General features: G+C 39.4%; 1 protein-coding gene across 3 annotated transcripts in view; it reads left to right on the forward strand.

The window, feature by feature from the left end:
- Window positions 1–12,902, forward strand: part of LOC122967033 (paralemmin-1-like) — a 28,291-nt gene extending 15,389 nt beyond the window's left edge. For 2 of the 3 annotated variants that reach the window (XM_044331424.1, XM_044331423.1), the window contains exons 3-9: window positions 3,706–3,757; window positions 5,040–5,120; window positions 7,700–7,818; window positions 8,340–8,478; window positions 9,415–9,439; window positions 10,275–10,355; window positions 11,385–12,902. In XM_044331424.1, the coding sequence (XP_044187359.1) occupies window positions 3,713–3,757; window positions 5,040–5,120; window positions 7,700–7,818; window positions 8,340–8,478; window positions 9,415–9,439; window positions 10,275–10,355; window positions 11,385–12,400 (1,506 nt within the window). In that variant the 5' untranslated portion in view covers window positions 3,706–3,712 and the 3' untranslated portion in view covers window positions 12,401–12,902. Of the gene's footprint in view, window positions 1–3,705; window positions 3,758–4,387; window positions 4,572–5,039; window positions 5,121–7,699; window positions 7,819–8,339; window positions 8,479–9,414; window positions 9,440–10,274; window positions 10,356–11,384 lie in introns of those variants that run through there. The other variant, XM_044331425.1, reaches the window with a different exon arrangement.
- The last annotated feature ends 1,766 nt before the right edge of the window (window positions 12,903–14,668 follow it).

Consider the following 14,668-nt stretch of genomic DNA (forward strand, 5'->3'; position numbering starts at 1 on the left):
CAGTGAACTTCCCACCTGTGGCTCACAGGCGCAAGTTGTTGTGTGTCACAGATCTACAGGAATTTGTCTTGATCTTTGTGTTTCCTGTGATCTCTGCTGTTCTTTCTTCTTTGTATCAAATCACTTGGCTTTCAGTGGCAAAGCTTTCTGTCAGTGAGATTATAAAGTAACACTAGCATAAAACTACTGCTACAACTCATGCCGGTACTACTACTTCTGTAACTCCAGCTCCTACTATGTTCATCTCCTCTTTTACTCTCCTCTTTTACTTGGAAACTGGAAACCATTTCTTTATGGGCCTGGTTTTGTGCACGGGGACAAACACAAACTGTTTCCACAAAGTTGGAAGCACATGATTGTCTAAATATCATTGTATGCTGTGTATTAGTTTAGATTAGATTCAACTTGATTGTAATTGCACAGAGTTAAGTACCAGTATAATAAAATGCAGTTTAGACCTATGAATGAGTGATACTAAAAGATATACAGTACATAGAATGACACAGGATGAAAATAAGCCAATATGGAGTATAAACAGTATGAATGGATCAAACTTTGATATGTACAGTATGAACAATAAACCTGTTGTATATTGTCACAGCACAGGTAGTGTAGGTGAAATTATTTGGGGATTATAACTGCATTTTAATAAAGTATCACCACACAAAAAGGTAATATTTAGATGTACTATATCTTTATGTTATGCTTTACAACATTTTTAAATTGGAAAAAAAAGCAATAACAGCTCATAGTTGTCAGTTGTCATAGTAATGCAACATGCATGTGAGTTTTAAAGCGTATAAATTGACTATCTGATAAATCTCAGCTTTCAACACAGCCTGAGATGACCAGACGAACAAAAACCCTACTATACAGTCAAAGCTACTCGACTACATTCATCCCTCCAGGTTTCTAAAAATGATTCTCATTGAGCAACTGGAGAAGAGAAAATCACCTGAACACATCAGAAATCTATCGCCTAATTCTAAAATAGGAAATGGAGATCTGAAGTGAACACACTCACTCATCAGGTAGCGCTCTGGGGCCTGAAGCAGATATTCCATTATCTCTGGTGAACTAACAAAACAGTCATTAATGGTAAATTATCATATATCTCAAAGGGTTTTTAAGCCTGCTGACTTCAAAGAGACGGTCCTTCGCAGTGAGAGGCTTTGATGTAACGTGTGCACAGGAAGTCTGAAGTCTGTCACAGGATTATGAAGAGAGGAGCATTACTTTTATATGAAGCTAATCATAATGTCTATGGAGGAATTCAAATTGATTACATAACATCATGGTTAAAAAAGTTGGTTTGTTACAGTTCACAGTATAATTAGCATTTCATTTGACCATCTACCGTATATTTTAATGCTCACAAAACTCTTAACAGGCAAAATAAATTAATATTTTGTTTCTTCTCCTTGTTTTGTTTTCTTTCATTTCCTGTCTTTTTGTTTCATTAACAGAAATCTTACAGCCCCAGCATGTCTCATAAAGTGTCAGACTTTTTTCTAAAGTGACTCTAATTGAAAACAGTAAATCCATGAAATCAGTAAACACAGTCTGGGCCGCGAGTGTGGAAACACGGTCTCAACAGGTGGAGCTAAAGAACACGTTACCGTCTGGACTGCTTTAAGAAAGTTCAGAGTGCAAATGTGTGAGGAATGCGAGCTGTATCTATCTACAGCTTCACACTTCAGGCCAACTCAGTCACACTCTAAACTGAGACTGTGTGAGCCTGGTCTTGGCAAGGGCTCAACTATTTGACCTGAGTAAGAGTGTGAACTGATCGATATCTATGTAGTACGGTACAGTCTCTTCATCACTCCTCCTCCTCCTCCTCTGCTTTGATGAGCGAGTCCTCCATCAATCGATAATTCTTTGAATTTGCCTCCTCATTAATATGAAGGGCCCACCAGCTGTGAGATGCTGAAGGCTGGCAAAGTTTGTGGCCCCTGTTTACCTTTTCCTTTAGGTGAACTCTGTCAGGCTTCATTATGTATTCAGCTGTAGTAAATTTTTCCTCTCATCTCTGTGTGGCTCGCATGTGTGCCGGGGTGTAAGAGATAATGTGGGTGATGCTTTGAAGCCAAGTAAACAACACCCAAAGGAGTAGTGGGAATCAGCACCTCATTATCATGCTTAGACTCTCATCCATAAAGAATGAAGGTGGTGATATTCTATGTTTTTCTTACAGTCATGCAATAAGCCAAAACCAACAATAAATTGATCCTACTAACAAGTATTTTCTGAAGATATAAATGTTATTCCTCTGTTGCATTGAGCTCCACTGTTTTTCAAAAATATTAAACCACATCAATGAGCCACACTGTTGCACTGGGTGACATTTTCCTTCATTAACATGAGCATAGGCACTATTGATCTAATGTGACCTGCGCATTTCCTCGCCTGTTCCATTTCCGGTTTCTATAATGAAAATCTTCAAGAGCTCTGATGCCAACGTATCAGTACGATGGTGCAGATTATTTAGTTATTACCATTATTTGCATCACTAAACCAGGTGTTTGTTTTTTTAACTTTATTGGTCTCTTATTTGACTTATGAATATAAATCAAAACACATCTTTTTGCCTAGCTATGTAATATAACATGTATTTTATTGATAAAATAAGTTGTAATAATAAGCTTGTTACATAATAAAAAGCCCAAACCACCTCATGCAGCAGATGTCAATGTACACAATGCAACACATCTCCACTTCTGGTGCAGACAGGAAATTAAAAGACAAAATTATGGAGTCGAAGCACTTCCTTGTTGCTGAAACTCAATTTCATTGACTGTATATTAATATTTATCTACAGTCAATGAGTCATTCCCACATACACCGTCCTGCTGCCATAAATACTCACCAGTGCACCAAAAGTGTTTTCATCTGCTGGTGACAATAGTCCTGAAGAAATACACTATTTGAGTGACGTTTGCTAAAAGTACAGTGCCCAGGTGTTTCAGCCTTTTTTTTAAAAAAATGTAACTATACTTGTGACCTGTTTTTTTTTACATCCAGTAGCAAGAAACGAATGGGCTTGTGCACCATTGTCACTGACTAAAGTCATAAAGAACTATGTTGCCTTGTTCCTTTTGATCTTTTTTGGGATTTGATGACAATACAACAAGGCTAAGAGTCATGCTAGCAACTCTGTGAGGCTGTACTGAGATGCAGCAATGCTTTGAGCTAAAAGCTAATGTGAGCATGACAATACTAACATGCTGATATTTTGCAGGTATGATGTTTACCATGTTCACCATCTTAGTTTGGCATGTTAGCATGCTAACATTTGCTTATAAGCAATCAAACAAAGTACAACTAAGCCTGATGGGAATGTCATTAGTTTTGCAAGTATTTGACCATAAACCAAAGTATTGGACAAATTAAAATGTTGACCAGATGATGGCACTCTATGAAAAGTAAGAGATCACCAAAGTTATTAAAAATCATCCTGTGAGAAACAAAGTGGTGGACTGATCACTGACTAGCAAACACACAGACACTGCCATGTTGTTCGCATGATTAGCTATAAAACTGGCACTTCTACAACATTCATTTTACTAGACCAAGTGTCCCCATTTTGTGTATTTTGGTGAATATAATTGTATTTCTCTCCATGTTTTCATAAAAATCTCTACTTAACAACTTTTAAAATTTTACCGGTTACTTCTTCTGTAATATCTGTTTTATTTATTTCAGGCAAAGCATGGATGAGGCAGAGAAGTACCAACAAAGGCTCCAGGCCATAGCGGTGAGAATGTCTTTCTTTATTTATTTATTTTTGCCCTTTTACTGGTCCACCTCAGTCCGCCTTAAACCATCTTCAACTCTAACCTCATGTCAAAATAATCTTACCGCACCAACAGTGTCTTATGTCACTTCAGTGATTTGGGCTCACATGATCTGCACTGCCTGAAGTGAGCATGTGAAGAACATTCCCCGGTTAACATTATGGCCAATAATCACTGATCTGTGAAATGAAAGGTTTGAGGGCCTGAGTGGAGCCTGCTTGACCTCTCTCGAATATAAAATCAGCCGTGGCAGAGCACAAACACAAGTGACCCACTTCACCAGAGACGGTGAAGGCCTGGAGTGGACCTCAGCATGTTTACAGCTTACATTAACTGTACAGATACAGAGTCAGCATGCATGTAATGTCCTGTGTCACTGAACTATTTCTATCGGCATCCTGCCAGGTCTGCCAGCTGTATCTCCCCGCTTTAATCTGTCCGTTACATCTCCTAAAAATATCCTCTCTCTCGCCCTCTCTCTCTCCCTCTCTCTCGCTCAGTACTCTGCTTTCATACAGAAGGAGTTCTTGTCTTCAGAGATCATGACTGTAAAGGGGTGTTGCCATAGAATTGTATTAAAAGCGGGTGTAACCCACCACCATGACTACAGTGTTCTCGGATCAAGTCCTGTCTGTTGTTTGTAGAAGAAAATACAGCAGTTGCAGTTGTTTCAGTTCACATTAACCTGCTTTTTTTGGGAATAATTCAAGTTTTATTACGTTTTTTCCACTGAGAGATAACTTACAGGAGTACTCTTTACAGAGTATGTAAGGGGTAAGTAGTGACAACATGTTTATGAGGTTTAGACTACAATAATAATAATTCTTTGCAAGCAGTGTTCAATGTGCATGTCAAAGTAGTTGTGTCAATGAAAGCGCACAACATAATAATTTGCTGGTCTGTAAATAATGTTGAAGAAAATGATAATACGCAAGTTCTCATATATCAACAAAATGTGTCTAAAGGCAGCTCAGACAGTGTTGCTTTCAATAGTTCTGACATTTTCTGTGATAGTTTTGAAAATCAAAGGGTACGCGGGATTGAGTTGAGATTTAGTCTTTGGACAGAAGACAGTGACTGAAGTAGATACTGTAAAACACTGAGTTTTACCATCTTGCTGTATCAGCTGTGGTATGAGATTTGGTATGAGACAGGAAATACCAATTAGCTCCAAAGGTCTGCAGGTCTCCTTTCTCCCTCACATTCCCACTTAAAAGATTTCACCTTTTCTTCTGTCACCAGGAGAGGCGTCGCCAGCAAGAAGAAGAAGAGAAGCTGAGGAGGAAGACAGACGAGGAGCGGTTGAAGACAGCCCAGAAAAAGGTCTGCATCTATCACACCTGGGTCGACCAGGGTATAATGATACTGCCAGTGGCTTGTCTTAATTTGCCTGTGTGTCACAAAGGTCAGGTTTGCTGCAAAGGTGTATAGAGTGGAAGAATTCAGCTGGACAGTATCTCAAAATCAATCTGAAAGTGTGATCTAAATGACATTATCTGAAGTTTTCAAATGGGGAAAATTCAACTCCCATTTCTGACAGGAAATGGGGGTAAACAGCTAGTCTGGCTGTGTCCAAAGGTAACAAAATATACCTACCAGCACATCCAAAGCTATATATCTCATTTGTTTCAATCCATACAAAAAGCAAAGTGTGAAAACGACACATGGTTTTAATTAGTGAGCTTTAATCAGGGTGTTTCCCCTGTTTCCAGTCTTTATGCTCAGCTAACTTAGCAGGCTGCTGGTGGTAGACTCTTAGCAAGAAAGCGAAAAGGTGTATTTCTCATAATGTTGAACTTTTCCTTTTAACAAAGAAGAATCTTTCAGTAAAGTTAGTAAAACTGAGTGGAGGAGCTACCCTTTTGTTTTCATTGTTCTCCCTCCACTCCAGCTGCTTAATGTTAAAAATCACCACTGGTGTATCCCACCCTCATGTAATGTCATGTCTCATGAATGTTGCCAAGCTGAGCTGCTTGCGCGCCAACGCCTAGCACAAGTGTTCTGGGTGGGGTCCCTCGGACTTCATTATGGCTCTGATTTAGACCCAGCAACACACAGGCAAGTAGTTTTCAGTTACATGAGCATGTTGCATGCGATGTACAGAAAGCTTGCAGATTTTCAAGACCACAACCAGGGATTCCTTGTTACTATGTCAACCTGATCTACAGCCGGTAATAAAATTAATTAAAGCTCTGGCTGTTCTTTTGTTAAAAATAATACGGTGGTATGAAATGACAGAAATATCTAGAGGGAAAGCAGTGATGACAGAAAAGAAAAAGGACATTATTTTGATATTGGGGATTCTTTGCACTAAGCTGTTGTGCATCCTATTAACTACTTCACTATTCCCTGCAGTACAAGCTCTTTTAAAAACAAACAACACACACAACAACCTACATTATCTATGCCGTCAATGGCCCAGTGGTGCATCATGCATGCTGTAACCTCCCACACAAACACATTTCTGCTTTCTCCAAGCACCCGTTGCCTCGGGGCATGTGCATTGCTAGCGGCAGGGACAGACCATCCCCGCTGCAGTTGAATGAGTTTAGCCTTAAGATACAACAATGCCTCCTTCATCTGTGTGGCGGCATAATTTGTCTGTGTCTCTTACTTAAGCCCAAAGGAGATGATGGTATTCTCAGCATCTCAACTGTTTCTCCCTGGTCCCACCCAAGAAAAGGCGGGCTGATGTATTGATACATGGCAGAGATCTGAACAGTTTCATGTTCTGCTTAGATGTCTTGTTTATTCAAAAATATTCATATTTATTATGTTTATAGAAAGTTGTAAAACTGATGATGATGATGATTTTTTCTGGCTTCCACTCCAGACGTTTTAAGGTTACAGTATAGAAAAGCTACTCTGGTATTACAGCTCGCAATGAAGAGTTTTGGAGTTTAAAGTCTTTGGAAAAACAGGCATTGTCAGGTTTCAGGTTGTCACTCCCACTCATAGCCCAAAGGCTAGCCGTCACTACAGGAGCAGGATGTCTGGGTCTCAGGGCTTTCGCACAGAGCTGTGACACCTTTTCACTGTCACTCTCACACAACAGCAGTCTGCCGGCTTTACTCATCCTCAGCAAGATACAAAATGGCAGCACCACAGGCTTTGCCTGGTCTGTAGAGAAGCCAAAGTGGCAGAGGACCACTGCCCAGTGTTTGCCTGTTCATCTCCATCCCTTGAATGACCGCCTCTGTTCTGTGTCAACACAGGCAAAAGGCTTGATGTGCAATGTGTTTGTTTTGGCCTCTTATGTCTCTGTTTTCGCTAAACGCCCCCCCATTCCCAAGTAGCAATTAGCTACTCATAGCCTAGCTAATGTAACTTGGCACAGCAGCTGTGTCAAGCTTAGGATTCCTCTACATGTTGGTTGTATGGTTGGGAATGTAGTAAGAACGATACTCTGTATCAAAAGACTTTGGAGGGTGTTTTTTTCTCAGCCTCTCCAAAACCAAAAAAACATAGAGGCAACAGTCTAAGTAACTGATTAAACTGCTGTTTAATTTATAGCTAAAGCAGTGCCAGCAATACTTGTAATTTTAATATTGAAAGCTTGCTTTTGTTTATCTGTGTCTGAAATCTAGCACCAGTTGTTTCAAAAATGACTTAAGAATTTTAACGGTAAATCTGCCACCATTATCACTGGAAACCGCATTTGTGCCGTGTGAGAACAAAAAGCGGAGCAACAGTAACTAAAGAGGAGGAGGAACACATACTGAGAAATGAGTCCAGAGAGCTCAAAGGGCACAATGTTGACATCAACATTTTCTTTTCTCTCCGTCTCTTGTCTGACCCTGTCTTGTTTTCTGTTCTCTCTCTCTTGTCTGTCTGTCCTTTTGTCTCTCTTTCTTGATCTTTAGCTTGAACTTGTTTTCTTTCTCTCTCCTGTTCCCATACAGAGAATGTCCTTCAGGGACCAGTGGCTTAGTGAAGCAGCCCCAGCTCCTGTCCTTCCTTCACTTATCAGCTTCAGGCCCTGTACTCCATTGCAGGATGAAGAGGACGAGTACACAGCTGCGTGAGCCACATTTTAAGCTACACTCAGATGCAATTAATTTAATCACAGTTTTACAGCGTCAAAATTTTACAGGTTTACTGGTCTGTGTGTGTGTGTGTGGGGGGGGGGGGGGGGGGTTGCTGTAGTCTATGTAGTCTACATTCTGCTGGCACACAGATAAAAATATGTTCTGTTCACACATCCATTCCTAAAGATGAAAATATTTGCCATGAAGGAGGGAGCACAGTATTTTCGTCACAGATACACTGCAATATTGACCATGATGAGATCAATTAGAAGGATGCCATGTGATAGCTGATGTGATGGATTATAGCGTAGGACATACACACACACACACACACACACACACACACATAAAGGCACTTATGACTCACAATGTCTCTTTTTTCTCTGAATCATTTATGGTATGAGCCCTAATGTGCTAAATGCCCTCCATCCTGTGCATGTACATGTGTTATTATTGCATCATTTTGTGTTGACACATATGTCAGTGCCAATGTGTGTTTGTGTATGCGTATCAGGGAAGAAACCATAATTGAAACCATGCCTGAATACGGGGATGAAGAGGTAGCAGATGACGAGAAAGAGGAACAAGATTCCCAAGAAGAAAGTGAAAAATCTGGTGACTTTACAGCCGCAGCCAGAACATACAACTATCAGGTGAGATAAGGCAGATGTTTCTAGAGTACCATAATCCTAGAAATGCACACACAGACACGACAGCCTTGTTTTTGACAGCAACTTCTGGGAGAGTTCAGCATATACAGTATAAAAGTTTATTCAACGATATCCAAGTTGTCTTGAAACATTAACTAAGTATCCCCAAACTGTTTCATAATTTGAGATGCAAGTTTAAAATGCACCATGTTCCCCTAAAGGCTGAACTTTAAAAATATATATATTTCATATTCATTAATGAATATGAATTAAGAGGCAAAAAGACCTCTTAGGTTAGAAGATGCCAACAGTATTCAGTTTTGGCCTCTTGCCACATCCCAGTGCTTTGGCATTTGTGTGTTAAATAAATAAACATTACAACAAACACAAAATAATCTACCAGCCTGTACAACTGTGAGTGCTTTCAGTTCTGTATCATGAATAAAAAATACAGAACTCTGCCACCACATAATGTTTTATCACTGCATGAGTAAATCAAAGGAGAACTTCACTCTGAATTTGTATTATAATAAAACAATTATTCTGCCTGTTTTGACAAATATTTCACACTTCTAAGTCTCTGTTTTACAGTTTCTATTGTTCCACTGTGAGGTGAAGTTAATTGAAATGTATAATTTAATACTTTAACATCAGCTTACATTTATCCAACAGGTTGCTCTTAACATATATTGTAGCTTTTCTTTTTTTCTTTTTTTACATCAAGCAAATACATCATAGCAGGTGAACTTTGACCTCCGCCAAATGTTCCACTCAACTGTACAGCCCAAATTTAGCTCAGTCTCACACTGGAAACCGACAGCAATGGTTGCTGGACAGAATAATCTCAGTGAGAGGGGAGAGGCATGTGTTTAAGTTGCAGAGTCAGGTTGAAGCGTCTGGCCATGAGCACTTAAAATTGTCTCTTTTCTTTACCCACAGGCTGGAGCTGACGAGGACGTACAAGGTAAGAAGTTCAAGTCAGCTACACTGTAATGGTCGTTAGCTTGCCATCAGCTGCTATCTCTTCTTTGTCACTCATGACTATGACTGCCTGGAATCTATTCTTTCTTGACAGATGATAATTTAGCATAACTAAGTCTTTGCCTGCAGAATAGAACTTTAAATCAGGGTGACAGAATGGAGCCACGGCTGAGAAACAGCTCTACTTTGGCTGTAATGACATAACTTACTATATGAGAACACCATTAGGCCAAAGGTTTTTGAGTAGCAGCTGGGAATACCAAGAATAACCCTACAAATTTAAAGCCCTTTTCAGCTAACCACCCTGTGCACAAGTTACAGAAAGGTTGAGAAAGAAAGAAAAGTGAAAAGGGTGTTAGAGTAAAAAAGAACAGCCAACTCTGACATAAGGCAGTAAGCATGTGACTCATCACTATCTGAAGAATGTGTATTACAACACAGTTGGATATTTCAGTAAACAGAGAGAAGTAAACTGATGACTTTCTTCCCCTCAGGTTTCATTCAAGGAATGTTAGAGTTAAAATAAGGATTCATGCTTAAGTCTTATTACCATATTCATAGCTCCAGAAAACGAACAGAAATTTGAGTTCTCCTCACCTTTTGTGTAAGATAATATAAACTAATAGCTATTGTGTGCATTTCTTAATTTTAAAAAGAGGGAAAAGCAGTTTTTGGACATATTTGTGGAAACAGTGTCTGAAGATTTAGGCTTCTGGCAGCAGATGACTGACATTTGAAGGCCAGCACTGCTAGAAGACTGCATACATATATGCTGATTTTAAAGCCAAAATTAATTTTATCAACTTTTTTTCTTTCAGTGAAGGAAGAGGCTGAGGATCACTTCTCCCTACATATGGCACAAAACATATTTCATGACAGTGGGCACGATGGCCGATCAGGTGAGGCACAGGAACAGACTTTGTTGTAACTTATAAATTTGTAGGTGTTCAGTATTTATTATGGTGTAATTATAGGGCCGTGTGTAGCACTGGCTCACGATTTGGTGGTTTGAGACTTCTGAAGTAGTTTTTTAAAGGTCTGTAAATGTCTTTAAATTTCTTTGTGAGCAACCTCTTGACATTTAAATTACATAAATGCAAGTTAAAAAATTAAGGCCAAGAAAAAAATAGGAAAATTCAGAATTTCCCAAAAACTAAACCATCTCCATGACAGCAGAGTAAAACTCCTGTTGATGAAGGTCACAAGATGTAGCGGAAAGCTGCAGGAAAACCATGTACTTGGACCTTGTGATATCAGAAAAATAAAATCCTGACTACAGCCTTTTGTAAATTATGTGTTTTAGCAGAGCTGGAATGGGACCAAAATGTTTACCATAGAAAAAATAAACAGGGATTTAGGCAGGGGATATAAACAGTTATTTGCATTAGTCTCTCTCTTCTTCTCTTGCAAATAATGACTCCTTTATTTAATGTCACTCTGTCTGACTGCAGCCTTCAGGGTACGACTTAATGATGGGACTGAGGTGAATGGCATGAGAACAATGTTATATTTAGCCCACTTTCTTATTTCTGTTCGTTAATTTTTTATGCCCGCTGGAGGGCTGTGTGGAGTAAAAAGCATGCTGCATTTTGCTCATTGTGTCTCCCTATATTGTCTATTATGCCAACGCACATTAGACACACAAAGCTCTGATCCTGACCTGGCATTAACCTTTGTAACTCTCACTTTTTAATTACACCCAGGCCTATGATACATTTAAGGATAGTTTGAGTAGTAAATAAAGTCTGAAAATGTACTTGTACTGGAGGGAATTTTAATATGTATCTACAATTTAGCCTTGAGAGTTGTTTTGCCTCTAGCATTTTATCTTTTTAATTTGAATTCTGTTCTGAAAAACTCAAAAGTTCTCTTAAGTTTTTGTAGCCTCTATGTTTTTGAGACAACATCCCATGTCTCTTGTATTGCAGTCCTGGGAATGTTGGCAGTTCAGGTAGAGAGAGACCCCAAGACAGGTGCCTCCATCGTCAGATCAGTGGCCCCCGTGTCCTCGCCAGCTGATGCTCCAATGGCTGCCACTGTCTTCGATGATGGCAGGAAGAGTATCCACGCTATCGGTGGGTCAGGAGGTAAACCCTCGACCGAAGAGCTTGGCCAGATCTTGAGCGTCATCGATGGGGTCGGGATGAAAGTGATACTGGATGAGGTCACAGTCACGCCAAACAAGGCAGAGACAAATATGGAGGATATAGAAGCCGACAGAGCTCCAGAGGGTAAAATCATGTCTTTTTCCACCCATCATGCAGTGTCAGATGAGAGCAGTACGCAGTTAGACAGCTCCGGAAGCCACGACTTTGAGGCTGAACTGGGGATAGAGGACTGTGCTGTAAGAGCGGGGAAGGAGGATAAAAAAGAGGACGCATGCATGATGGTGGTTGGAGACATGGCAGCTGTAAGTGTGGGGAAGGAGGATAAAAAAGAGGATGCATGCATGATGGTTTTTGGAGACATGGCAGCTGTAAGTGCGGGGAAGGAGGATAAAAAAGAGGACGGATGCCTGATGGTGGTTGGAGACATGGCAGGAAAAGTAGATAAGATAGAGGATCAACGTTTGGAGGAAGGCCCAGTCACCCTCGTTTTCCTGGGATACACTGATGATACAACTAGTGAAAGTGTGTGTCTGGGACAAGAGGAACATGAAGGCATGCTCACTGCGGAACGAGTGATCATCACTGAAGAAGGAGAAGAACTTGCCATAGAACCTCAGGCAACTCAGGCAACATTAGATAATGTAGCAGATCAAGACGAAAGGAAAGAGTCCAAAGAGGAAGCATTTCAGGACGTTCCCCTGGATGGAAATGGAGCTGAAGTTAAAGTCCATGGAGATAAAGGTGATAATGGGCTGCATAATTCATCTCCACCCAGTATTGCCGAGGTAGAAGGCACTCCCAAGCGTAAGACCTGTCAGTGTTGCTCTGTCATGTAAGAAATGATTGAAAAGAGAGACTCTCTCACTTATCATCAGCCTTAATCATATAATTTTTTATATTTTTATAACATCACACCTTCCATTAGACACTATATGCTGCATTGCTGCCTTAATGACTGCTTTGAGAACAAAAACCCACCACCTGGTACGGTCTCATGATGGTTTTGTCTTTGAGCACACACCACTTCACTTCACTTTGCCAAAGAAAGAGACATTTATTATGCTGTATGCCTTTTAAAGCAGCTGTGGACTGACAACAGCTCTGTATTAAAAACCACTTCCTCCCCCTGGTGGACAAAGTGGTGAGTTTCAACATGCAGTCCTGCAGGCGTGCATATACTTCACATCTGAAAACTCAACTTTTTCTCTGCCTCGGGACTCGTTCTGTGCCTTATCAGCCAAAAAGATTTCATATGTTTAGCAGTGTTTCCTCAAGAAATGGAAAAGCCAAAGAGCAAAAAAAAAAAAAAAAAAAAGCAGGGTAATTTACAGTTTGGGACACAAACATTTCTAACACCGATCATAGTCTGATTTATGGTTTCTGTTTTAAGTTAATGTTAATTTGAAAATTCTGCATATTTTAAGGCACCTTCAAACTGTGATTGACATTTTTAACATGCTTTGATAATTTGGGATTTGTTTTTACCCCTCGTCTTCCCTTTTTTTAGACTCAAAATCCTTAAATTGGAATGTTATAGGCAAGAAACTTACATTAAAATAACAGGATTTGGTACTTCTCCACCAGAAATGTATTATATAGATATATGCATTGAAACTGCATTAAGGTTATGTGCAGGGAAATAAAATGTACATAAAATATATTTTAGCAGCTAAATTACTATAGAAAATGTGAGGGGAAAAACATTTAGCTGCATTAAAAATAATGTTGGTGGCTAGTCAAAAATCTTCAGGGTTGGTGGAGTTGAACTGAGGGAATTTGGACTCTTTCTAAAAATCCTGGCTACGGCTGTGTTACTACTATCTGCTTAAATGTTTAATTATGGCTGTCACTGTAATTTGATTTAAAAAAATGATGTATTGCAGCAGATTTTAACTGGAATATATAATTGTAAAACAGAATAAAAATTGGTATGTTTATTGTGTCTAATTTCATACACAAACAAACACAAAACACAGCAGTATGCAGACATATATACTATATACATATATATATATATATATATGTGTGTGTATATACGTATACTGTTGCTGCAGGTCATTTGATCCTGCTATTCAAGGAAGAGGATTTGTCTCTGGGGCTCTCACATGTCACAGAGGACAGGAATGTGCAGGTGCTAAGGAGATCATCTGGATCATCAGCTGGATCATTCATATTTCCATTTAGCTTGGTACTACTACACACAAGATGACTGCAGCACTACAGTCAGGTGGGTCCCTTCCTCCAGACTTTCTACATTATGTGTCTACCTTTGTTCTTATTTGCTTTTCTATCACTCTTTTCTCTCTCTGATAGAGTGACATTCGTAGCGTAGCTTTATCTGGTCAAACTTTGTGATATACTGAAATATTAGCAAGAATGATAAATTGTGTATGTTTATATTACCATCAGAACAGCATGTGCTGCATCTGTGCCCAAATACTGCATAATAGACGCAAGAAAATATAAACTATAAGTTATTATGAAACTGCACTCTAAGTAAAGTTTTTGAATACTATTTAAAGTAGTTGTATTAAAGTAGTAGTTAAGTAATCTTTAAGAACCTTCTTCATAACAAGGGGAGGGGAACATATTACTTGAAAGCAGGGTGGAATAAACAGGTTAAGCTCATTAAGACGCATTAATATGTCCTGTTGCTTGAGCTTTATATGGTGCTGCTGCCGTTGATAATCCTGAACTGCAGTGTTGGCTGGCATTAAGCCCCTCAATGCAAGTGTAAATATAGACTCATAGATTTAAACCTGCAGCTCAGGGAACCAGATTATGCCAGGACAATATTTCCATTAAGGAGAACATATCTTGAAAAGGTATTAATACATATTATTATATATTATATATATATTATATATTATATAGCACTACATTGTGTGTCCATGTTTTCTATGATGCACCAATGCAAATACACAACGCATGCAGTTACAGTGTTGGTAAAGAAGAACTGTTGTTACAGGACTGGTCACAGACCTCTAACAGTACATGGCCCGAACAGTAAAAGCTGTTATACCAGACAGAAAGACAGAAAAGCATAATTCTCTACGGGCAAATTGGAGAGAGTCTCTGTGGTCGGCCAGTCTGGCAGATACTGC

This window comes from Thunnus albacares, chromosome 17 (assembly GCF_914725855.1).
Source record: "Thunnus albacares chromosome 17, fThuAlb1.1, whole genome shotgun sequence".
NCBI lineage: Eukaryota > Metazoa > Chordata > Actinopteri > Scombriformes > Scombridae > Thunnus > Thunnus albacares.